The 26,740-nt window shown below is 50.0% G+C and overlaps 1 protein-coding gene and 1 pseudogene across 1 annotated transcript in view; one reads left to right on the forward strand and one right to left on the reverse strand.

Annotated features, from left to right (window-relative positions):
- SBK1 (SH3 domain binding kinase 1) overlaps positions 1-8,887 on the reverse strand; it is a 64,462-nt gene extending 55,575 nt beyond the window's left edge. The window contains exon 1 of the mRNA XM_030799278.1: positions 8,091-8,887. Coding sequence (XP_030655138.1) covers positions 8,091-8,185 — 95 coding nt within the window. The 5' untranslated portion in view covers positions 8,186-8,887. The remainder of the gene's footprint in view (positions 1-8,090) is intronic.
- Positions 8,888-25,139: 16,252 nt separating this feature from the next.
- LOC100583033 lies at positions 25,140-26,209 on the forward strand (annotated as a pseudogene).
- The last annotated feature ends 531 nt before the right edge of the window (positions 26,210-26,740 follow it).

Consider the following 26,740-nt stretch of genomic DNA (forward strand, 5'->3'; position numbering starts at 1 on the left):
ATCACTTGAGCTCGGAAGTTTGAGACCAGCCTGGGCCACATAGTGAGATACCTCTGCCAGCCCCAACCCCATCTTTATAAAAAAATTAAAAATTAGGCTAGGTGCAGTGGCTCAAGCCTGCAATCCCAGCACTTTGGGAGGCTGAGGTGGGTGGATCACCTGAGGTCAGGAGTTTGAGACCAGCCTGGCCAACATGGTGAAACGGTGTCTCTACTAAAAATAAAAAAATTAGCCAGGTGTGGTGGTGCATGCCCGTAATCCCAGCTACTCAGGAGGCTGAGGCAGGAGAATCAATTGAACCCTGGAGGCAGAGGTTGAAGTGTGCTGAGATTGCACCACCGCACTCCAGCCTGGGTGACAGAGCGAGACAGTCTGAAAAAAAAAATTAAAAATTAGCCGTGGTGTAGTGGCACATGTCTGTAGTCCCAGCTACTTGGGGGACTAAGGAGGGAGGACCACTTGAGCCCAGAAGGTCAAGGCTGCAGCAAGCCTGACTGGGCCATTGCACTTCTGCCTGGGCTACAGAGCGAGATCCTGTTTTTTTTTTTTTTTAAAAAAAAAAAGAAAGAAAAGAAAAAAGAAAGTGATGTGATGAGAAATCAGAGGGATGCTACCTTGCTGGAGGGAGGTGGTCATGGGCTAAGGCATGCAGGTACCTTTTGGAAGACGGAAAAGTCAAAGAAATGGGTTCTTGCCTGTAGCATCCAGAAAGCCCTTCCAGGAAGAGCTTCCTAGAGCCATCCTGTCAACATTTTGATTTCAGCTCAGTGAGATCTGTGTCAGTTTTGACATATAAAACTGTAAGAATTAATTTGTTTAGTTTAAGGCAACTACGTTTATGGCAATTTGTTATGGAAGCAATAAAAGACTGATGCACACACCTTAAAAAATCCACTCACTATCCTTTTTCTTTTCTTTTCTTTTTGTAAGAGACAGGGTCTCCCTTTGTCACCTAGGGTGGAGTGCAGTGGTGTGATCATAGCTCACTGCAGCCTTGAACTCCTGGGCTCAAGCGATCCTTCCACCTTAGCCTCTCCGGGAGCTGGGAATACCGATATGTACCACTATGCCCAGGTAATTTTTAAAATTTTTTTGTAGAGACAGGGTCTTGCCTGGGCTGGTCTTTAACCACTGGGCTCCAGTGATCCTTCTGCCTCGGCCTTCCAAGGTGTTGGGTTACAGTTGTGAGCCACTGCACTCAGCCTCACTGTCCTTTCAATGGGGCTTTGGGATACAGAGAAGTTACATGTGTGTGTTCAATCTTCCTTCTTTAACCACATCAAACCTGGTTTTATTTCCACTGCTTCATGATTGCATTCTTTTTTTTTTTTTAATTGAGACAGAGTCTCACTCTGTGCAGTGGTACAATCTCGGCTCACTGCAATCTCCACTTCCCAGGTTCAAGCTATTCTCCTGCCTTAGCCTCCCGAGTAGCTCAGATTACAGGCGCATGCCACCACACAGGGCTAATTTTTGTATTTTTAGTAGAGACGGTGTTTCACCATGTTGGCCAGGCTGGTCTCGAACTCCTGACCTCAAGTGATCCGTCTGCCTCAGCCTCCCAAAGTGCTGGGATTACAGGAGTGAGCCACCATGCCAGGCTTCATGATGCATTCTTATCAAAGTCACTCTTGACTTCTACATCACAATCTAATCTTTTTTCTTTTTTAAAAAATTATTTATGTTTTTAATTTTAACTTTTATATTTTTTAGAGATAGGGTCTTCCTCTGTTGCCCAGGCTGGAGTTCAGTGGTACAATCACTGTAACCTAGGCCGGGCGCGGTGGCTCACGCTTGTAATCCCAGCACTTTGGGAGGCCGAGGCGGGCGGATCACGAGGTCAGGAGATCGAGACCACGGTGAAACCCCATCTCTACTAAAAATACAAAAAAATTAGCCAGGCGTGGTGGCGGGCGCCTGTTGTCCCAGCTACTTGGAGAAGCTGAGGCAGGAGAATGGCATGAACCCTTGAGGCGGAGCTTGCAGTGAGCCGAGATTGCGCCACTGCACTCCAGCCTGGGTGACAGAGCGAGACTCTGTCTCAAAAAAAAAAATCACTGTAACCTTGAACTCCTGGGCTCAAGTAGTCCTCCCGCCTTAGCCTCCTCCTGAGTAGCTAGGACTACAGGTGCATGCCACCATGCCCGGCTAGTATTTATTTATGTATTTATTTACTTATGAGACAGAGTCTTGCTCTGTCTCCCAGACCAGACTATAGTGGTGCCATCATGGCTCGGTGTAGCCTTGACCTCCCAAGCTCAAGCAACCCTCCTACCTCAACCTCCTGAGTAGCTGGAACTACAGACACGTGCCATGACGCCTGGCTTTTTTTCCTTTTTTTCTTTCTTTTTTTTTTTTTTTATACATTATGTTGCCCAGGCTAGTCTCAAACTCCTGGCCTTAAGTGATCCTCCTGCCTCTGCCTCCTCAAGTGCTGGGATTACAGCTGTGAGTCATCGCGCAAGCCCTATTTTTTTTTTCTCTCTCACTTTTTGTAGAGATGGGGGTCTCCCTATGTTCCTCTGGCTGGTTTCGAATCCTGGGTTCAAGCAATCCTCCTGCCTCAGCCTCCCGAAGTGCTGGGATTGCAGACGTGCTCCAACGCGCCTGGCAGCGGAATCTAATCTCGTTTCCCTGGACTGTTCACATCTTTGAAGCAGGTGGACCACGCCCCCTCTCCTCGCGACACTTCCTTGGTTTCTGTGACTGCCCATGCTCTCAGTTTCCCTCCCACTTTCCCAGCTGCTCCTTCTCTGCCTCCCTCGCTGGCTTCTCCTCCACATGATCTCAATACTGCGGAGTCCTCAGGGCCCTGTCCTGGAGCCTCTTCCCTCCCCTCTGTCCCGTGTGATCTCATGGCTCGCAACACCATCTTTTTACCCATGACCCTGAAGTTCCACCGTCAGCCGAGAGGCTCCTCTTCTGAACTCCAGACTGTCATTATGATGTGCTCTCTTGACATCTTCCCTTGGACACCTCACCTGCTTCTCAAGTGGAAAATATATCCGTGGCAGGATTTTTTTTTTTTTTTTTTTTTTTGAGACGGAGTCTCACTCTGTTTCCCAGGCTGGAGTGCAGTAGTGCGATATCCACTCTGCAACCTCCGCCTCCCAGGTTCAAGCTATTTTCCTGCCTCAGCCTCCCTAGTCGCTGGGACTACATGTGTGTGCCACCACGCCTGGCCAATTTTTGTATTTTTAGTAGAGACGGAGTTTCACTATGTTGGCCAGGCTGGTCTTGAACTCCTGACCTCAAGTGATCCGCCCGCCTCGGCCTCCCAAAGTGCTGGGATTACAGGTGTGAGCCTGTATTCTTGATGTTCTCACCAAGTCTCTTCCCTCCCTCGAATCTGCCCATCATCCATGCACCTCTGCAATCCCTAAAGCCCAGATCACCCCGGATTCCCTTCCTCCTCTAACCCATCAGAAAATTCTGTGGATTTGTCTCCAACGTTTGTTTTTATTTTATTTTTAGTTTTAGAAACAGGGTCTTGCTGTGTCACCTAGGCTGAAGTGTGGTAACACAGTCACAGCTCACTGCAGCCTCAAACTCCTGGGTTCAAGCAACCCTCCTACCTCAGCCTCCTTAATAGCTGGGACTATAGGCCCATGACACCATGCCTGCCTAATTTTAGAATTTTTCTTTTGCAGGGATAGGATCTCATTATGTTGCCCAGGCTGGTCTGGAGCTCCTGGGCTCAGGCAATCCTCCTGTTTTGGTCTCCCAAAGTGCTGGGATTACAGGCATGAACCACTGTGCCCAGCCTCCTAAATATGTTCAGAAAGCACTTCCTTACTTCCCCATCTCCAAAGCCGCCCACCACGGTGACCTCCACGTTGGCGTCCTCTATTCATTCTGGCCTGTCACCATTGATTCTCCCAAGCATAGCCTGAAATATCCTTTAAAATGTCAATCAGATTATACAACTTCCCCCATTTAAGAGCTCTCAAAGGCTTCCCAATTCCATCTGGAACAAAATCCATTCTCCTCGCCATGGGTGCCAAGGCCTGCATGGCCTGGCTGTTCCTATCCCTCCTGCCCTGCCTCTTGTCACTGTCCCCGTCATTTGCTCTGCCTCGGCCACACTGAGCCCTCCCCGTGCTCCTGCCTACCTGTTGCTCTCAATTTGCTTTGCCTGAGCTGCTGTTACTACCCCTCTTCCCACTGCTGGCTACCTCTCATTCTCTAGGTCTTAGATGAAATATCCTCACCTCCCTGTTTACTGTATGCAAAGCAGCTGTCTCCACCATCCCTGGTAATTTCCTTCACAGTGGGCTTTGAACCTTGACGATTTGTTTATTTGTTCACTTGTGTTTTGTTTGACTCCCTCATTAGATATAAACCCCATGAGAGCAGGGATGATATTTTCAGTCCAGTTTCTGGTGCTAGCCCACAAAAGATATGCAAGGAAATTTGTTGAGTGAATGAATGAGCACATTGGGCATCTATTATGTACTGGATGCTTTCATGTAGACTGGATTATATTTCCCAGCTTTTCTTGCAATGAGCTGTTCTGGCCAATGCATGTGGGCAGAAGTAAAGGAGGCCATTTCCAGCTTTGGTTCATAAAAACCTCATGTGTGTTCTCCACTCTTGTTTTTCATCTGCAAGCTGGATGCAGAAGATCCAGCAGTGGCCATGGGTGATGACAAAGTTATAAGATGAGAGGAGCCTGGATCCCTGAAAGATCATGTGGAGCAGAGTCTCCTCCATCACCACCCCCACCCCAAAACACACACACACCCAGAACATAAGGCTCTTCTGTGTTGAGCCATTACGATTGCCAAGCTTATTTATTCCAACAGCTTGCCTCACCTTAATTAATACATCAAAACACCAGATGTAGGTGGCTGGTGAACATCACTGTGGGTGACGCGTTTGCTGACAAATTTTCATCAAATGCAGATGTGTTCTCTGTGGGGCTGTCTCTTGCATCGTCCCACAACAGAAGCCGAGGGCACAGTGCTCACACCTCTATCATAGCACATTGCGCTGTCTGTTCGAGCGTGTGTTGTTTTTGTCTTCACTAGGCTGCGAGCCCCTCCAGGGACATGGCTGTGTCACATTCATCGCAGTGGCCTCAGCATCCAGTCCCCAAGGAGCCTCAGGGGAAATGTACTGAATCCACAAAGGAGTGAACTGGTCACCTGCCCCCCTTCATTGCCTTTCTTTCCCTACAAATGCCTGAGAAAGTCCAACTCTTTAATTTTGCAGAGACCCAAAGAGAAGTGACTTCCCCAGGATCACACAGAAGCGGGATGCACCAGAATTAGCCTGCCCGGGGCTGCTAAACGTGGCAGCCAGCTATTCTAGGACTGAATCCTGGAGCCTACCAGGGGCTGGAGCAAGGCTGGGAGAGGCGGGGCGGGGTTGGCTGGGGGCAGCCACAGATTTCTCTAAGCCCCCAAGGTGACCCCACCCAGCCTCACTGCCCCCCTGCCCCTCCTCCAGCAGCAAAGAAACACTCCAGAGCCTTCCGTCCCACCCTCCCCAGCCAGCACTGGCTCCCACAGCCTGGGCGGACACATCACTCAGTATTTTTAGCTTCACCACCTGGCACCTGTGGTCACTGTCTCTGCCCAGCCTGGCCCTGTCCCCTCCCAGGTCTTAAAGGGCCAGAACCCGCCAGCTAGAAAGGAGACCAGCTCCTGCAAACACAGGCTACCATACTCCCAGGGCAGGAGGCGGAGAGACATCCCCTACAGAGAGTCCCCAGAATCAGAGGTGGGAGATGAAGGGATGAGGGAGGAGGGGGCAGGAGTTCACGGCTGCCAACCCTAAGGCCTATGCCTGTCTCTTTCTGAGGCTTCCCAAATGCTGGTTTGCTTAAGTTGTTCACCTGGAGGAAACCGATCAACATTACACATCCATCCTAAGACCTGAAGCTGCAAAATCGCCAAGGCAGGGTCCGGGAGTGTAGTATTTTTTAACAATTCAACTCAGATTATTCCCATGCCCTCTTCTCTCTCTTTCTCTTTTTTGAGACAGGGTCTCACTCTGTCGCCTAGGCTGGAGTGCAGGGGCGTGACCATAGCTCAGTGCAGCCTTGAACTTCTGGGCTCAAGGGATCCTCTTGCTTCAGCCCCGGGAATAGCTGGGACTAACAGATGCATGCCACGATGCCTGGCTAATTGTGTGTGTGTGTGTGTGTGTGTGTGTGTGTGTGTGTGTGTGTGTGTATGTGTGGAGATGGGGGTCTCACTGTGTTGCCTAGGCTGGTCTCGAACTCCTGAGCTCAAGCAATCTACCCGCCTTAGCCTCCCAAAGGTCTGGGGTCACAGGTGTGAACCACCACACCCTGCCTGATGCCCTATCTTTCAATGTCATATTCGTTCGTTCATTCATTCATTTATTCATTCAACAAGCATTTTGAGTGTTCACTATGAACATGGGGTTCTATCATGAGACCATTGCTTAGGAGTTCAAGAAGCCCTTCTGCACCTATTATTTCCTTGCCTCTCCTCACTTGCCCCTGTTTTGTCTCGAGTCTTCCCCATCGCTTGCTCCAGTGCCTATGGGTCAGGTCCCTGGCTCAGCGTCCAGACCCTGTGTGATCTGGCCCCGTTCTGCCAGCCTCATCCCCACCATCCACACTTTGTTTCTTATTTGCACCGAGCCTTCCCTCTTGCCGTTCCCACTGCCTGCGATGCCCTTTCCTCAGCCTCTCTCACCCCTGGGAGGGCACTTGCACGTTAAGACAGACCTGGTGGGCCTCCGATGGCTCCTGTGGGCAGAGGTGGTCCGCCTTGCCTTCTGACTTCCTAGGCACTGGGCACCCACACACATCAAGATGCCCACTACTCTGTGCAGAACTGACCTGTCTTCTCTTTTGTCTCTCCTAGCAGGCTGTGACCCTGTGAGCCAGGTTCCAGTCCCCAGCCCAGGCCCTGGCAGTCTGTGGGTGGCCAGTCACTGTGTTGAATGTTAAGCTGACAACCATAGCAGGGAACATCCTCTCATTTCACAGATGAGGAGACAGAGGCCCATGGAGCGGGAACTGTGGACCCAGAGTCCAAGAGAGAAAGTCAGGGAGGAACCCAGCCTAGGCTGCAGGAGCCCACGTCTGGCCCGCTTGTCCTGCAAGGGTCCTGGAGGGGGAAACTGGCTTGGCCCATGCCTGCCCTTCTCCCCATCCAGGGCAGGGCAGTGCTGACTCAGACAGTGATGGAGGCGCAGGCAGGCTGGGCTGGAGCAGAGGTGACCCCTGTCTCCCCTGCAGATCACTCCCAGAGCCTGTGGTCACAGCTTGGATAATGCACTTGGCTGGAGCCTGGGTTTCCCTGCAGGTGGGGGTGGGGAGAGCTGGCTAAAGGAACAATGATCTCTAGGGCATGAGCTCCCACTGGGCCCCAAGCACAGCCCTTCCCTCCACATAGGTATGTAGAACTCATACCTGCTTCCACAAACGTACACAGGCTCACAGTCACACACGGTCACCCCCAATACCCAGTCACGCAGCCACACAAACCATTCTGTCTCTCTCTCTCTCTCTTTTACACACACACACAAGCAAATACACATGCACACATTTTCGCTTATGAATTCAACAAAGATGGAACACCTGTTAGGTGCCACTGCAGTGCAGGATAGAAAGGTGGCTCTCAGGTTAGGGTGGGACAGGGACATCCAGGAGGGCTTCCTGAAGGAGGAAGCATTGCAGCTGGGCCTGGATGGAGGAGAACGGGGGAAGAGAAGTCTGGGCAGAGTTTCACTGGAGGTGAATATAGGGGAACAGAGTGAGATGAGGTGGGGAGTGTTGGCCCCAATCACATAGGCCTTGAATGCTCAGCCAAGTGTTAACTTTATCCCACGGGAGCTGGGAGCCATGGAGGGTTCTGAGCAGGGGAGGGACATGCTCACTGTGGGAGAGGATGTGAAAGCCACTCTGGGGCTAGGGTTGGGGAGATAGGAAGGAGGCTGTGGCAACAACCAGGTAAGAGATCTGAGATCTGAAGCAGGAAGTGGCAGCGGGTGGTAAGCAGTGGACAGAGAGAGATTGACTTGAAGCAAGACTGCCAGGCCCACAGGCACCCTGGGTCGAGCACTGCGCCCACCTGCTGCCCACCCACTGGCCACCCACGGGCACTGACCTTCGCAATGGGACTTCTTCCAGCAGCTCCTCCTCCTCCTCCCTGTGGAAGCAGACGAAGCAGAAGGCCGGCACATCATCGACTCCGCAGCCCATGGGCCAGGCTGGAGGCAGCTCCAGGACAGGGCAGGGGTGGCCGGGGGTGGCCTCTGCAGCATCGTCGCCAGCCTGGGCAGGAGTCCCCGAGCCAGGGCGCTCCAGGGTCAGCAGCCCGTCGGCTTCAGGGCTCTGCACTTGCCCGCCCGCCACCTGTGCCTTCTCACTCAGGTTGCCCGTCGCCTCGGTGGGTGGAGGAGCCGGGGGCTCTGTGTGGTGGGGGCTCCTGTCTTGACCCCCAGGGGTTCCAGCCACGGGGCTGGGCCCTGGGAAGCAGTGTCCAGCCACCTGGACTCCGAGGTGGCTGGTGGGCGGACGGAGGTCTGGGAGTGCCCCCCCCACTGCCCCTGTGGAGCCCTAGGCCCCCCGGCTGCCCACTCTGTGGCTGTCTGTCAGAGGCAGGACTGGGAGGGCAGGCTCGCAGGTGTCCCGTGCCCCAGTCCCCCTGTCTGTCCAGCCGTCTGCTCCTCCCGGTCCAGCCAGCACGGCCGCAGAGGGGCCTTCCTTAAGAAAGTTTGTTCTCCTCGGCTGGGGTGGGTGGCATGGGTGGCCTCCAGGAGAGAGGGTTGGGACCTGCAGCTGAAAGACGGGCAAGAGCCAGGTGAGGCTGGCACGGTGCCCACGCTGTCCTTGAGAAAAGTTCTGACCCCCGGAGTCCCGGTCCCGGCTCGGCTGAGACTGGCGGCTCTCCCTGCTCCCTGCTCTCCCTAGCTCCAGTGGCTTCTCTGGCAGACTGGCTGGGCTGTGGGTATTAATAGCTCCACATTCACGCTGCGAAGCCTGGAGGTTAACTCCTTCTCTGCCAGAGCTGGGGAGGCCGGCAGGCCGGGCGGGTGCGGCCAGGCAGCCTGGCGAAGTGGCCTCGGGGAGCAGAGGGAAGGGTGGTGCCTTGATCCTGCCCCCGCTCTGAGCCTGGCTGCTGCAGCAGGACCCTCAGTGCCACCTCCTGCCCACGAGTCTCTGTGCCGCACTGGGCTCCCGGGGCTTGGGAGTGTGTGGGCCACTGACCCCTCCACACGTACCTCCAGGAAGCTGGGGGGCCCTGGGAGGGGGAACTGCGGGCTCAGGGCAGCCCCTCTGGGATAGACGGTGCTCAGAGCTTCAGGGAGCATCCCCAGGGCCCCCAAACTCACACACTCACCCCTCAACGTCCTGGGTCCTCCTATGTTCCCTTAATAGTCACCTTTGCCAACCCTGGGCCCAGTTCTGGGGCTGGCTTCAGTGAGACCCAGCGATGAAGCAGCCACAGTGCCTGGAGTATTTTATTGAGGAGTATGGGAAGAGGGTGGGAGTGGGGGAATCATAAGAGAATTTGTTTGCCTGAATTTATTTATTTATTTATTTATTTATTTGAGACAGGGTTTTGCTATGCTTCCCAGGCTGGTCTCAAACTCCTGGGCTCAAGCAATCTTCCCATCTCAGCCTCCCAAGTAGCTGGGATTACAGCTACTGCACCAGGCTTGGAAATGTTTATTGAGCACCTATTTGGTGCCAGGCACCGTGCTGGACATGGGCATGCAGCAGTGAAGTGGGCAGGTGTCATTCCTCTTTGGTGGGTTTGGGTGTCACTGCAGGAGGTGACAGCAGTGGAGCTGCAGCTTGCCTGCATAGTGCCACCATGTGAATTAGGAATTGCTTCCCACCAAGCAGGTACAGCCCCAACACCAGCTTGTAGTGTGGACCCAGGCTGGGTTTCGGCCCCACTCACCTCCTCTGCAATTGACAACATGCACCACCATTCACAATGGCTCTGGAAGCACCCGTAAACAAAGGAAAAATAAATTCAGATTGTCCAAAGTGATACGAAAAAAATAAAACAGGGACATGTGACAGGCTGATGGGGAGGTAGTTAGAAGGGGTGTTCAGGGAACACCTTCCAAGAAGGGAACACTGGAGCTGAAACCCGAAGGAGGAGGAGGAGGAGGAGGAAGGAGGAGGAACCAGCCAGATCTGGAGGCAGAACATTCTAGGAAGAGGTGCAAAAGCCCAGAGGCAAGAACTGGCTGGCGTTTGAGGAGGAGAGTGACAGGCAGAGATCTTTAAGCCGGGCCTTGAAGAGTGAGTAGAGTTTTCCAGGGGAGCTCAAGAGAGGAGGTATCACCAGCAGAGAGAATAGAGTATGCAAAGGCTCAGAGGCATGGAAGGCAGGGACGGTGCGCTGCAAGGCAGCAAGAAGGCAGAGGTGATGCAGTCGGAGATGCGTGAGGGATTGCTTCCAGAGCTGCCCACCCAGGGCTCTGAGGAGGAAGGGTGGGTGGGAGGAAGATGAAAGTGGGAACTCGGGTCAGCTAAGGGGCTGAGGAGTTTGGAGGTGGGGAAGCAGAGAGGCTTGGAAGGATCCATCGATATATGTGGAACCGAGTTCCACTGGCTGGAAGAATAGGTCTGGGCCTCCTTGGGCCAGAGAAGGTGGAGGCTTGGAACAGAGCAGCAATGTACAGTTGTTTAGGCTGTGCACGATGCATAAGGACACCCTGGCAGATAGGAGCCAGTCGGGGGGTCAGGGAGAGGGGAGGGGAGGGGAGGATGGATGGGGGGTGGTATCCAGCCCTACCTCTGCTCTGCCAAGACTTGCACTTTTCAACTGTGACAGTGTGGGGAGTTGCCTTTTTCTTATTGGCCCACCCAAAAGAGTGCTTCTTTCTTATTGGTTAGTCTGAAGGGTGCCTTTAAAAAATTAGTCCCCCTAGGCTGAACACAGTGGCTCAGGCCTGTAATCCCAGCACTTTGAGAGGCCGAGGAGGGTGGATTGCCTGAGGTCAGGAGTTCGAGATCAGCCTGGCCAACGTGGTGAAACCCCATCTCTACTAAACATGCAAAAATTAGCCAGTCATGGTGGCATACACCTGTAATCCCAGCTACTCAGGAGGCTGAGATGGGAGAATTGCTTGAACCCAGGCGACAGAGGTTGCAGTGAGCCGAGATTGCACCATTGCACTCCAGCTTGGGAGACAGAGCGAGACCCTGTCTCAAAAAAAAAAAAAAAAAAAAAAGAAAAAATTAGTCCCCCTAGAAGGATGCCTTTTTCTAATTGATCTATTCAGAAGACATGCATTCATTTTCAAATTGGTCCGCTCAAAGGGGTGGCCTCTTCCAATTGCTTTACCCAAAGGGGGTGCTTTTTTCCGATTGGCACAAAGGGGTCCCATAGACTGGGCTGCGGGAGAGGCCCCAGTGGCCCAGGCTCTGCTACGGACCTGCTGTGTGACTTTGGGAGTCACTGTCTCTCTCTAGAACCACAGACTGAGCAAGAGGCCAGCTGGGCCAATCGCTGCACTGTGCAGAGGCGGAGAATGAGCCCAGAAAGGGGCAGCAACTTCGCTGAGGTCACACAGTGACACACAGCAGAGCTGCCAACGCTGACTCTTGCCTCCGTGCTCTATCTTCCCTGCTCCAGCATCGGCTTAGGTCGCTGGCTGCGCTGTGGACTTGGTGTTTCTTTAAGGAGAGGACAGGGAATGAGAGGGGACAAGAGACAAGGAGGGGAGGGCAGCCTAGACTATGGCTCCCTGGGGTGGGGGTCAGAAGGGGTCAGGGTGCCCCAGGCCTCTAGAAGCCCCTTCCCGCCTCCCCTCAGCCCCATGGGGTTGTCATTTGCAGATGTTAATTATTCACGATGCTGCTGCTTTGCCTGGTTTTAATGCACTTTGATGGCGTTCTCTAGCTAATGGGGAAAATCAATAGGTCTTAATTCTTAGTGGCTGTGAAGCTCTGTCTGTCTCCTGTTTGGGTGGCTGGGCCTGGCTCTTCAGCTGGAGGTAGCGTGTGGAGGCTCAGACGCAGTTCGCAAGATCCTGAGACTCCACCTTTCGCTCTCCCACCCCGGACCCTCTTCTGATGACAGCCTAGGGAAGGAGGATTAGAGTCACCATGCAGCTCCAAACTCTGCCCCTAACATCTTGGAGGGTCTGACCCTTTCAATCTCAGCCATTTGCCACCCCTCCTAGAGGGCTGCTGGTTCCCTCTGCCTGTGTCACCTGTGTCAAGCATGTGTCACCATTCCCAGCTATTTTTTTTAATTTTTAATTTTTGTAAAGATGGGGGTCTCATTATATTACCCAGGCTAGTCTTGAACTCCTGGCCTCAAGCAGTTTTCCCACCTCAGCCTCCCAAAGTGCTAGGATTACAAAGCATGAGCCACTTCGCTGGGCCCCTGGTTTTCTAGAAGAAGTCTTATTTGAATTAAAGTTTATCAGAATGTTGTGGCCGGGGAAGGTGGCTTATGCCTGTAATCCCAGCACTTTGGGAGGCGAAGGCAGGTGGATCACCTGAGGTCAGAAGTTCAAGACCAGCCTGACCAATGCGGTGAAACCCTGTCTCTACTAAATAGAAAAAATTAGCCAGGCGTGGTGGCGCATGCTTGTAATCCCAGCTACTTGGGAAGCTGCGGCAGGAGGATCACTTGAACCTGGGAGGTGGAGGTTGTAGTGAGCCGAGATTGTGCCATTGCACTCCAGCCTGGGCAACAAGAGTGAAACTCGGTCTCGAAAAAAAAAAAAAAGTTGCTTCTTCATTTTGTTAAGTATGCCAATGTCTTCCCAGAAGGAGGTTGTGAATTGCATCACATGGGAAAAAGTTATATCCTGAGCCAGGTTTGGGCCAAGTTTTCTTTATCACAAGGTAGAATTTTGTTTCTCAGGTAGCAGTCCAGGGGTTGGTAGTCTTCTCGGTCGAAAATGGCTTATAGGCATCATGCTCACATTTTGGTCCTCAAGAAGGAAGAAAGATGGAGTGATGCCTAAGTGACACTCCTTACTCCTACTTATTTTCTATTAGCAAATAGTTGGTTCCTCGCTGCAAGGGAGACTGGGAGACTGGGAAATTCAGTCTCTAGCTGCATGGCCATATGCATTGCTAAAGGTGCAAAGGTGGGTTACTATTGAAAAGAGGAAGGGAGAATAGGATACAATTAGCAGTCATAATCTAATTCATAGCGGAGGTTCCAAATCCTTCTCTCTGCTTCAAACTCTGTTTAGTAACCCATTTCTTGCACTTTTTTTTTTTTTTTTTTGGGAGTCTCACTCTGTTGGAGGAAATACATGGAGCAACCAGCCTATATTGGATCAGGGGACAGGGGCTCCAAGACCTAGATTATGCAATGTGTTTGAATATACTAAGAAGAGCCTTTCAGTTTTGTCAGGAAGGTTTGTGAATGCACTGATAAAGCCGAAGTGAAAATATTAAGCAATGATTAACTCCAGGGAAAACAAAAAGTTGCACAAAAATGGAAATGCCTTCATGGTATACTATGTGGCTGAGCTGTTAATATTATCTACAAAGGTATAATAATATAAATACCAAAACTTATTTTAACCAAAAAGGTTATATAACCATATTTAACCAAAAAGGTTATGTAACCATATTTAACCAAAAAGGTTATATAACCATATTGGGAGGATGAAGACAGTATGCACGTGTGTGGAAGAGGAGGGATAGGATATTAGAGAACTAAATTTTCATTTTCTATAGTAGGAAGTAAGATCAAAACCAGAAAAATCAAGAAATAGCTGTGTTCACAGATTCTTTAGAATCTTGCCATTCAAAGAATAATCCATGGACCAGTAGCATCAGCATCATCTGGGAGTTTATTAGAAATGCACAATCTTGGAACCTGCCCCAGACCTGCTGAATCAGAACCTGTATTTTAACAAGATCCCTGGGTGATTTTCATGTTGCTTAGAGTTTGAATGACCTTGACTTCCAAAGACAACAGCAAACAGCAGGATCAGCTAAAAGAGTTGAATGCATTGCGTAATTTAGAAAGAGAAGAGTTGGAGTGCAGAGCAGCAGGATAAGGGGCTGCTAATTTTTGAGATACCTCCTGTAGCTTTGAGTTTTAAACTATGTGGAAGATTTACGTTGCCGAAAAAAAGTAAATCGTGTGCATGAACTCAAATCCCAATGCTGGCTGGGTGTGGTAGCTCATGCTTGTAATCCCAGCACTTTGGGAGGCCGAGGTGGGAGGATCACTTGAGGCCAGGAGTTCGAGACTAGCCTGGCCAACATGGTGAAACCCCGTCTCTACTAAAAATACAAAAAATTAGCCAGGTGTGGTAGTGGGCACCTGTAATCCGAGCTACTCAGAAGGCGGAGGCAGGAGAATCGCTTGAACCTGGGAGGCAGAGGTTGCAGTGAGCCAAGGTTGTGCTACTGCACTCGAACCTCGGTGACACAGCAAGATTCCATAAAAAAACAAACCAACAAAAAACACCCAATCTCAGTACTACAAAAAGGAATACAAAGGCTTCCTCCTACTAAAGGCCCCCAGGCTGTCCTTTGCCTTATCAACAGTTTCTAGAGCATCCTTCCAGAACATCTCTCTGCACATCCAGCCTTTGTGTGTGTGACTATCTTGTTTGTCATTTATTTTTATTTTATTTTTTGAGATGAGGTCTCACTCTATCACCCAGGCTGGAGTGCACTGGTGAAATCATAGCTCACTGTAGCCTCGACTTCCCAGGCTCAAGCAATCCTCCCACCTCAGCCTCCCAGCTACCTGGGACTACAGGCATTGCCACCACGTAATTTTTTAATTTTTTGTAGAGACAAGGTCTCACTGTGTTGCCCAGCCTGGTCTCAAACCTGTGGGCTCAAGTGGTCCTCCCACCTTGGCCTCACAAAGTGCTGAGATTACAGGCATGAGCCACCGCGGCTGGTCCTGTTTTTTATCATTATCATTACTATTATTATTTCACACGAGAGCACATGCAATGCACTGTTGGGCATCGTGCTATCTTCACTTAACAATAGCTTGAAGATTGTTCCATATATGTGCATATTGGTCTGCTTAATTCATTTACAGATTGCTTTTATAGGCTATTACAGGATGCGTGGTATTGTAATTTGTTTAACTGCTCCCCTACTGATGGGAAATCAGGTTGGTTACAGCCTTCTTCTATTACACACAGTGCTACAATAAGCATTTTCTAACCACAGTGTAGTGTAGGGTTAAGGGGACAGAATGTCTGGGGTTGGAAACCTAGGCGTGCTGTGAAAGCCAGTTATTTGTCCTCTATGAACCTCAGTTTCTATAGCTGTGAAATGAGAATGAAAATGATATTTACAGTGCCTACTATGTGCACTTATATTCTAGACACAGGGGATTCGGGAATGAACAAAACTAATATACATCCCTGCCTTTGTGGAGTTATATTCTTGTGGCAGGAGATAGATAATAAGATAAATTAATAAAAATAGGCCAGGTGAAGTGGCTCACGCCACTAATCCCAGCCCTTTGGGAGGCCGAGGCGGGAGGATCACTTGAGGTTGGGAGTTCGAGACCAGCCTGGCCAACGTGGTGAAACTCCGTCTCTACTGATACAAAAAATTAGCCGGGTGTGGTAGCACCCATCTGTAATCCCAGCAACTCAGGAGGCTGAGGCAGGAGAATCGCTTGAACCTGGGAGACAGAGGTTGCAGTGAGCTAAGATCGCATCACTGCACTCCAGCCTGGGCGACAGAGTGAGATTCCATCTAAAAAAAAAAAAAAGAAAAATAAATTAATAAAAATGGATGATGATAATAAGTGATGAAGAAAGTAGAGCAAGAAGAAGATGGAGTGGGAGGTCTGCAATGTTAGGTAGGTGGCTGCAGATGGCCTTACTGATAAAGTGACACTTGAGTGGCATGGACCTCAAGGGGCTGAGTAGAGAGCTCTGCAAATCCTTGTGGGAAGAGCATTCCAGGGAAAGGAACACGGATGGGAAACTCACTACCTCCCACAGAGCTGCAGGCAATTAAAAGGGCTCTCTATTAGTCAGAGTTCTCCAAAGGGACAGAACTGATAGGATAGATGAATATTTGAAGGGGAGTTTATTAGGAGAATTGACTCACACGATAACAAATGAAGTCCCACAATAGGCTGTCTGCAAGCTGAGGAGCCGGGAAGCCAGTCCAAGTCCCGAAACCTCAAAATTAGAGAAGCTGACAGTGCAGCCTTTAGTCTGTGGCTGAAGGCCCGAGAGCCCCTGGCAAACTACTGGTGTAAGTCCAAGAGTCCAAAAGCTGAAAAACTTGGAGCCTGATGTTCGAGGGCAGGAAGCATCCAGGACGGGAGAAAGATGGAGGCCAGAAGATTCAGCCAGCCTAGTGCTTCCACATTCTGCTGCCTGCTTTTATTCTAGCCACACTTGCAGCTGATTAGATGGTGCCCACCCAGACGGACGGTGGGTCTGTCTCTCCCAGGCCACTGACTCAAATGTTTATCTCCATTGGCAACACCCTCACAGACACACCCAGGATCAATACTTTGCATCCTCCAATCCAATGAAGTTGACACTCAATACTAACCATCACAGGCTCCCTTCCTGTACCTTCCACCTCCTGGCCCTTAGTCTGTCCTTGGGGATCCATACACAACAAGAAGAATCCCTCCCCTGCGTGCTGCAGCTGTTCCATCAAATACCAGCAAGGGAACTGCCCCTGCCACGTGGCCCTGTGTTGAAATGGAGCTGCCCAAAGAACTATGGTGGCTCCCTGGTGGCCTCAGATGCCCAGCCCAGCGGAGTCAGTCCCTAGCCACAGGGGACTCTGCCCCCTGGTCTGGATCCTTCTTCTGGACAGTTGTGTGGTGGGGAGGAGGAACCAGGAGAGAGTGGAGGCTGGGAGTGCCATCTTAGGGTGAGCACACTTGGCTCACAGAGAAGGTTGGCAGCGTGGGCAAGCTATGTGCAGACCTCAGCAAGGTGGGATATGTGAGAACAGCCCTCTTAGGCAGTTGTCAGCTCTCCTTCTATTTATTTATTTATTATTTATTTATGATGGAGTCTCGCTGTGTCACCAGGCTGGAGTGCAGTGGCACCACCTCGCTTCACTGCAACTCCGCCTCCTGAGTTCAAGCGATTCTCCTGCCTCAGCCTCCTGAGTAGCTGGGATTAAAGGCATACGCCACCATGCTTGGCTAATTTTTGTATCTTTAGTAGAGACGGGATTTCACCATGTTGGCCAGGATGGTCTCGATCTCCTGACCTCATGATCTGCCCGCCTTGACCTCCCAAAGTGCTGGGATTACAGGCATGAGCCACCGCGCCTGGCCTCCTTCTTTATTTTTTTATCTTTTATTTTATTTTACTTTTTTAAATAGAGATGGGGGTCTCCCTATGTTGCCCAGGCTGGTCTCGAACTCCTAGGCTCAAGAGAGCTTCCTGCCTCAGCCTCCCAGAGCGCTGAGATTAAAGGCATGAGCCCCTGTGCCTGGCTTCAGCCCTCACTTCAGAGAGTCAGATCCATTTCAGAATTTCTCTGCAGACATCTTTAGGATGGCAATCTGGTTGGAAGAGGAAGAGAAGTGCTGGGGAGTTTGTTTCAAGGCAACACTGGAAGACAGACGTGCTGTTTAACTCAAGAGTATGTTTATTATTGCTATTATTATTATTATTATTATTATTATTTTGAGATGGAGTCTTGCTCTGTTGCCCAGGCTGGAGTGCAGTGGTGCGATCTCAGCTCACTACAACCTCTGCATCCCTGGTTCAAGTGATTCTCCTACCTCAGCCTCCCCAGTAACTGGGATTACAGGCACCTGCCACCAGGCATGGCTAATTTTTGTATTTTTAGTAGAGACGGGGTTTCGCCATGTTTGCCAGGCTGGTCTTAAACTCCTGATCTCAGGTGATCCACCAGCCTTCGCGTCCCAAAGTGCTGGGATTACAGACGTGAGCCACCGTGCCTGGCTTAGAGTATGTTTATTTGGGAGGACTTGGTGGGGGGACAGAAGAGCAAGTGGCGGGAGGGCTAAAGTCCCCCAAGCCACCAAATAGCATCACCATTGCCCCAGGGGCATGGGAACAGGAAGGACTCTGGTGTCCTCACTCCCCCAGCCTCGCAGTCCGCCTCCAGCAGGGAGTCTAGCAGAGAGCGGCTAAGGTGGTTTGCACAGTTGTAGCCTCAGCATTGCAAAGATGACTACGAAAGGGGTAGATTTGAACTTAGCATCCGACACAGGGGCGTTTCAGGTCATGAGGAAGGGCCAGGTGTGGTGCTCACGCCTGTAATCCCAGCACTTTTGGGGGCCAAGACGAGAGGACCAATTGAGCCCAGGAGTTTGAGACCAGCCTGGGTAACATGGTAAAATCTGGTCTCTAAAAAAATAAAAAAAATCAGCCATGCGTGGTGGCACATGCCTGTAGTCCCAGCTATTCCGGAGGCTGAGTTCGGAGGATCGCCTGAGCCCAGGAGTTTGAGGCTGCAGTGAGCTTCCAGTACCAGTGCACTCCAGCCTGGACGACAGAGCAAGACCCTGTCTCTAAAACAAGACAAAAACAAAGCAAATTAGTGAGGAAAAGTTGGGTTACTTGATGGTCTTTGGAGAAATATAAAGCTATATTCACAGTTACTAGATACCTTACTCTTTAAACCCTAGGAAACAACAGATGGATCAGAGATTTCAAAGTTAAAAATAAAGCTATAAAAGAATTAAAATAAAATGTAAATGATTAAAAAAAAAACTCGATGCAAAAGGCTTTTCCAGGTGAGAAACTGAGTTCAGAAATCATAAATTTGACTAGAAAAGGCCAGGCGCTATGACTCACGCCTGTAATCCCAGCACTTTGAGAGGCCAAGGCGGATCACTTGAGGTCAGGAGTTTGAGACCAGCTTGGCCAACATGGGGAAATCCCCTCTCTACTAAAATACAGGAATTAGCTGGGCATGGTGGCAGGCACCTGTAATCCCAGCTACTTGCGAGGTTGAGGCAGGAGAATCGTTTGAACCTGGGAGGCAGACATTGCAGTGGGCTGAGATCACACCATTGCACTCCAGCCTGGGCAACAGAGACTCCATCTCAAAAAAAAAAAAAAATTGACTAAAAAAAATGGAAAATTGTCTATGCAGCAAAAACTACCATATGCAAAACAAACACAAATAGCAAATGATTTTAAAAGTGCATAATGCAAAGGACAGGTAGGGGGTAATATCCATAAACCAAAATTAGCTCTCACAAATCAGAAAGAAAAGGACTGTAAATCCAATAGGAAAAAGAGCAGGCTGGGCTCACGTCTTCATGTCATTAGTCCCAGCACTTTGAGAGCCTGAGGTAGGAGGATTGCTCGAGCCCAGGAGTTCGAGACCAACCTGGCAACATGATGAGACTCCATCTCTACAAAACATACAAAAAAAATTAGCTGGGCGTGGTGGTGGTTGCCTATAGTTCAGCTACTTCAGAGGGTGAGGTGGGAGGATCACTTGAGCCCAAGAGTTTGAGGCCGCAGTGAGCTGTGATTGCACCACTGCACTCCAGCCTGTTTCAAAAAACAAAAACAAAAATGAAAACAAACAACACGCCTGTAATCCCAGCACTTTGGGAGGCCAAGGTGGGTGGATCACCTGCGGTCAGGCATTTGAGACCAGTCTGACCAATACAGTGAAACCCCGTCTCTACTAAAAATACAAAAAAACTAGCCGGATGTGGTGGCATGCACCCGTAGTCCCAGCAACTCGGGAGTCTGAGACAGGAGAATTGCTTGAACCTGGGAGCCAGAGGCTGCAGTGAGCTGAGATCCTGCTACTGCACTCCAGCCTGGGTGACACAGCAGGACTGTATCTTAAAAAAAAAAAAAAAGAAAGAAAGAAAAGAAAAGAAAACAAACAAACAAGAAAAGAAAAAAGAAAAAAAAGGAAAATCAGAGAATGTAAACTGGTAAATGGAAATAAAGAAATACAAATAGCCAGTAAGTGTGCGGGGAATGATACTCATCTTCTCTCACTACTGAAGGGTCTTTGCACTTTCTGTGCCTTTCACTGTGACCCTTCTTCCCCAGGTAGCAACAGTAGCTTGCATTCAATTCCTTCAGTTCTATGTCACTCAAAAGTCTAAGGGCTACTATGGCCGGGAGCCGTGGCTCACAAAATCAAAATTTGTGTGTGTGTGTGTGTGTATGTGTATGTGTGTGTTTGAGATGGAGTTTCACTCTGTTGCCCAGGCTGGAGTGCAGTGGCGTGATCTTGACTCACTGCAACCTCTGCCTCCTGAGTTCAAGTGACTCTCCTTCCTCAGCCTCCGGAGTAGCTGGGATTACAGGCGCCCACTACCACGCCTGGCTAATTTTTTTGTATTTTTAGTAGAGACGGGGTTTCACCGTGTTGGTCAGGCTGGTCACAAACTCCTGGCCTCAAATAATCCACCTGCCTCGGCCTCTCAAAGTGCTGGGATTACAGGCATGAGCCACGGTGCCCAGCGGACTTCTAGGCTTCTTGCTTGTGGATCTAGATCGATGGTTTTGCTAGTCACTGAAATAGGGACACCAAAAGAGGATTGGGTATGGAGGACCCTGAAGGCAAGCTCGTCCTCCTGATGAGCCCCAGGGGCCTTGGAAACATCTAGGCGAGGTTGTGGAGCAGGAAGTTAGATGTATGGAATTGACTGCAAGGTGAGGTTTGGGCTGTGTATAATTGTGGGACTCATTGGTGTAGAGATGGTAACCAACGCTGGGCGCAGTGGCTCACGCCTGTAATCCCAGCACTTTGGGAGGCCAAGGCGGGTGGATCACGAGGTCAGGAGATCGAGACCATCCTGGCTAACATGGTGAAACCCCATCTCTACTAAAAATACAAAAAATTAGCCAGGCGTGGTGGCACGCACCTGTAGTCCCAGCTACATGGGAGGCTGAGGCGGGAGAATTGCTTGACCCCGAGAGGCAGAGGTTGCAGTGAGCTGAGATTGCGCCACTGTACTTCAGCCTGGGGTACAGAGCGAGACTTGGTCAAAAAAAAAAAGGAAAAGAAAAGAAAAGATGGTAAGCAAAGTCCAAGGTGTGGCTGGGTCAGTGCCTCACACTTGTTGTCCCAGCACTTTGGGAGGCCGAGGCTGGAGGATTGCTTGAGGCCAGGAGTTTGAGACCAGCCTGGGCAACATGGTGAAACCCCACCTCTATTGAAATAAACCAAAAACAAAGTCAAAGTGAGTGGGATCAGTGAGGGTCAGTGTGGGGTGAGACAAAAAGAGGGCTTAGGACTCGCCTCCAGGAACCCTGATATCTAATTGCCATGTAGGAGGATGAGCCTGCAAAGGGGATGGAGGAAGGGAAGCCAGCATCATGGCAGAAGTCACAGGATTCAGCTTTGCATGAAGGAGGGAGAGTCAATGATCCTGCATACTCCTTCAGAGGCCAAGATAGATAAAGACTTAAAAACAGAAGTCCACTGGATTTAACTTTGATGTCAGAGAAAATGCTAATCCAGGGTTTCTTTACTTTGTCACTGTTGACATTTGTGCTGGATGATTCTGGGTCATAGGGGGCTGTCCTGTGTGTTAGTAGCCTTCCTACCTTTTATTCACTAGATGCTAGTAGCACCCCATCCCTAGGGTTTTTTTTTTTTTTTTTTTTTTTTTTTTTTTGACAGAGTCTCATTTTGTCACCCAGGCTGGAGTGCAGTGCAGTTCAGTGGTACAGTCTTGGCTCACTGCAACCTCCGCCGCCTAGGTTCAGGTGGTTCTCCTGCCTCAGCCTCCCGAGTAGCTGGGATTACAGGCACACGCCACCATACCCAGCTAATTTTTGTATTTTTAGTAGAGACAGGTTTTCTCCATGTTGGTCAGGCTGGTCTCAAACTCCTGACCTTAGGTGATTCGCTCGCCTCGGCCTCCCAGAGTGTTGGGATTACAGGCATGAGCCACCGTGCCTGGCCCCATCCCTAGTTGCAAACATTGCTTCCAGATGTTGCCCAACATCTCTTGTTGGGAAAATCGCCCTGGTTGCAAACCTCTGCTTTGGCATTGTGTCTTGGGTAGGCATCCAAATGTGGCATTACATAGTTCTTTCTTTTTTTGAGGCAGGGTCTCGCTGCACCCAGGCTGGAGTACAGTGGTGCAATCGTGGCTCACTGCAGCCTCAACTTCCTGGGCTCAAGTGATCCTCTCACCTGAAGCCTCCTGATTAGCTGGGATTAATTTTTTGTATTTTTGTATTTTTTGTAGAGACGAGGTTTTACCATGTTACCCAGGCTGGTCTGAAACTCCTGGGCTCAAGCGATCTGCCCACTTCAGCCTCCCAAAGTACTGAGATTACAGGTGCGAGTCACCGTGCCCAGCCTCTCCTTGCTTTTTTCACTTAACGGTATATCCTAGAGCTCTTTTCATTACAATACATAGAAGCCTTCTTCATTATTTTATGGCAACAAAATATTCCGTTTTGTGGATTTAACATAGTTTATTTCATCACTTCCCTATTGATGATTTTGATGATTCCCTAGACTGTTTCCAGTCTTCTAAAAACAAAGTCAACAGTACCAAGCCACACACACACACACACACACACACACACACACACACACACACACAATACTCATTCATGTAAAGTAGCTCTATAGCATAAATTCCCAGGAGTGTTCAGAAAAAATAAATAAAGGAAAGAAAAAAGAAAATCTGAGCTATCTGATCAGGAAAAAACATGCCCAGAAATGAGACTGCTGAGTCAAAGGATAAATGCATTTGCAATTTTGCTAGATAATGCCAAATTGTCAATCACAGGAGTGGTAGCAATCTGCACAAGCCATTAGAAATGTACTCAAGAGCCTATGTCTCCTTCACCTCAATAGAGTCAAAAGGAAAATGACAAACTAGGAAAAAATATTTGCAACTCATGTCACAAATGAATGGCTATTCTGTCTAATATAAGAATTATTGGCTGGGCGCAGTGGCTCACCGCTACAATCCCAGCACTTTGGGAGGCCGAAGTGGGCAGATCGCTTGAGTCCAGGAGTTTGAGACCAGCCTGGGCAACATAGGGAGACCCCCATCTCTACAGATAAGTAAATAAATAAAACATTCATGAGATGGATTCAATTGAAAGTGATTGAAATACAGAAGTGAGAAGTTCCTGAGAAGGTGGAAGTGGGTGAGATTCAAGGCCAGGTGTTAAGTGTAGGTGTTTGCCCCAGTTTCTTTTCTTTCTTTCTTTTTGTTTTGTTTTCTTTTTTTTTTTTTGAGACAGAGTATTGCTCTGTCACCAGGCTGGAGTACAGTGGCGGGATCTCAGCTCACTGCAACCTCCGACTCCCTGGTTCAAGCGATTCTCCTGCCTCAGCCTCCTGAGTAGCTGGGATTACAGATGTCCACCACCACACCCAGCTAATTTTTGTATTTTTAGTAGAGACAGGGTTTCACCATATTGGCCAGGCTGGTCTCAAACTCCGGACCTCAAGTGATCTGCCTGCCTCGGCCTCCAAAACTGCTGGAATTACAGATGTGAGCCACTGTGACTGACCCTGCCTCAGTTTCTCCATTCATCAAATGGGGGTTCTCAAGCTAACCATGAAAGGCACCTAGCACTGTTCTTTGCCAAATGTAACTCATCCCTTTGTTGAGGTCCAGGGCAGACTGGGCTTGGGGCCACCGGGCAGAGGCAGGCCTTGGGAACAGGCCTGGTGCACATGTCCTCCGGGTGCAGCCTGGAGGATGGTCGGTGTTCAGTGGAGGGCCTGAGCCACTCCTGGAGCCTCACCATAGGAGAGGAAGGGAGACCTTTAGCAAAGCCGGAGGAGGGGAACCTGCGGGCCTGGAGCCATCTCCTTGTGAGTCCACCCACACCCTTCTTCAGCTCCACCAAGCCCACGATGGGGACAGATTGGCCCTAAATTTAGCTAAACATCAGTCCCAGACAGAGCTTTTAAGAAGCACAGTGCACAACAGCAGCCATGAGCACCGTCAGTGGAAGCCCCTGGTTTACAAAAGAGGAAACAGGCTGAGAAAGGGCAGGGGGCTATTTCCAGAGCTACACTGCAGGGTAGGCCTGACTCCTGCTAACAAGTGTGTATTATGGGCTGGAATGTGTCCCCCTCCAAATGCATATGTTGAAGTCCTAACTCTCAGTGCCTCAGAATGTGACTGTATCTGGAGATAGCACCTTTAAAGAGGTAATTAAGTGAAAATAAAGTCATTGGCGGACGGAGGTCCCAATCCAATATGACTGGTGTCCCTATAAGAAAAGGAGATTAGGGGTGGGCACAGTGGCTCACGCCTATAATCCCAGCACTTTGGGAGGCCGAGGTGGGTGGATCATCTGAGGTCAGGGATTCGAGACCAGCCTGATCAATATGGTGAAACCCTGTCTCTACTAAAAATACAAAAATTAGCTGGGCGTGGTGGCATGTGCCTGTAGTCCCAGTTACTCAGGAGGCTGAGACAGGACAATTGCTTGAACCAGGGAGGTGGAGGTTGCAGTGAACCGAGATCACGCGTCTGCACTCCAGCCTGGACGACAGAGCGAGACACTGTCTCAAGAAAAAAATTAGCTGGGCATGGTGGTGAGTGCCTGTAATCCCAGCTACTTGGGAGGCTGAGGCAGGAGAATTGCATGAATCCAGGAGGCGGAGGTTGCAGTGAGCTGAGATCGCGCCACTGCACTCCAGCCTGGGTGACAGAGCAAGTCTCAGTTTCAAAAAAAAGAAAAAAAGAAGAGATTAGGACACAGACATACAGAGGGAAGACCATGTGAAGATACAGGAAAAAGATGACCATTTAAGGCCCACTGTGGTGGCTCAAACCTATAATCTCAACACTTTGGGAAGCCAAGGCAGGAGGATTGCTTGAGGCCGGGAGTTTGAGGCCAGCCTGAGCAACACAGTGAGAGCCCTTTTTTTTTTTTTTTTTTTTTTTTTTTGAGACCGAGTCTCACTCTGTTGCCCAGGCTGGAGTGCAGTGGTGTGATCTCGGCTCACTGCAACCTCTACCTCCTGGGTTCAAGTGATTCTCCTGCATCAGCCTCCCAGCTAGCTGGGACTACAGGCGTGTGAGCCACCACGCTCGGCTAAATTTTTGTATTTTTAGTAGAGACGGGGTTTCACCATGTTGGCCAGGCTGGTCTTGAACTCCTGACCTCAGGTGATCCACCTGCCTCGGTCTCCCAAAGTGCTGGGATTATAGGCATGAGCCACCACGCCTGGTCAAGCCTGTTTCTTAAAAAAACAAAATTGGCTCTTTGCTCCTCCCATTTGACAGACAGCCGCGTCTTCTCTCAGCATGGTGAATGTGAAGGTTGGAACCAATGAATTTGGTTGTATTGGGTGCCTGGTCTCCAGGGCTGCTTTTAACTCTGGTAAAGTGGATATTGTCGCCATCAATGACCCTTCATTGACCTCGACTACATGGTCTACATGTTCCAGTATGATTCCATCCGTAGCAAATTCCATGGCACTGTCAAGGCTGAGAACGGGGAAATCCCATCATCATCTTCCAGGAGCGGGATCCCTCCAAAATCAAACGTGCCGATGCTGGTGCTGAATACGTCGTGGAGTCCACCAGCATCTTCACCACCATGGAGAAGGCTGGAGCGCACTTGCAGCGGGGAGCCAAAAGGGTCATCATCTCTGCACCCTCTGCTGATGCCCCCATGTTCGTGATGGGTGTGAACCATGAGAAGCATGACAACGGCCTCAAGATTGTCAGCAATGCCTCCTGCACCACCAACTGCTTAGCACCCCGTCCAAGGTCATCCATGACAACTCTGGTATTGTGGAAGGACTCATGACCACAGTCTATGCCATCACTGCCACCCAGAAGACTGTGGATGGCCCCTCCAGGAAACTGTGATGTGACAGCTACGAGGCTCTCCAGAACATCATCCCTGCCTCTACTGGTGCTGCCAAGGCTGTGGATAAGGTCATCCCTGAGCTGAATGGGAAGCTCACTTGCATGGCCTTCGGTGCCCCCGCTGCCAAAGTGTCGGTCGTGGACCTGACCTGCTGCCTGGAAAAACCTGTCAAATATGATGACATCAAGAAGGTGGTGAAGCGGGCGTCTGACGCCCCCTCAAGGGCATCTGGGGCTACACTGAACACCAGGTTGTCTCTTCCGACTTCAACCGTGACACTCATTCTTCCACCTTCGACGTTGGGGCTGGCATTGCCCTCAATGACCACTTTGTCAAGCTTGTTTCCTGGTATGACAATGAATTTGGCTACAGCAACAGGGTGGCGGACCTCATGGCCTACATGGCCTCCAAGGAGTAAGACCCCCGGACCACCAGCCCCAGCAAGAGCACAAGAGGAAGAGAAAGGCCCTCACTGCTGGAAAATCCCTGCCACACTCAGTCCCCCACCACACTGAGAATCTCTCTTCCTCACAGTTTCCATGCAGACTCCCTGAAAAGGGAGGGGCCTAGGGAGCCCCGCCTTGTTGTGTACCATCAATAAAGTCCCCTGCACTCAGCCAATCAATCAATCAATCAATTTTAAAAAGATGATCATCTACAAGCCAAGGAGAGAGGCCTCAGAAGAAACCAACCCGGCCGACACCTTGATCTTGGATGTCTAGTCTCCACAATTGTGAGAAAATAAATTTTTCTTGTTTAAACCTCCTAGTCTGAGGTACAGTTGTCCCTTGGTGTCCCTGGGGATTGGTTCCAGGACTTCCCACGTATCAAAATCAGCAGATGTTCAAGTCTTCGTATAAAATGGTATATTATTTGAAAATAATCTATGCAGTATACTTTAAAACATCTCTAGGTTACTTAGAATACTTAATACAATGCAAATGCTATGTAAATAGTGGTTATACTGTATTATTTATTGTATTTTATTTCATTTTTTTTAGAGACAGGGTCTCTCTCTGTTGCCCAGGCT

The sequence above is a fragment of the Nomascus leucogenys genome, chromosome 2, assembly GCF_006542625.1.
Source record: "Nomascus leucogenys isolate Asia chromosome 2, Asia_NLE_v1, whole genome shotgun sequence".
NCBI classification, from domain to species: Eukaryota; Metazoa; Chordata; class Mammalia; order Primates; family Hylobatidae; genus Nomascus; species Nomascus leucogenys.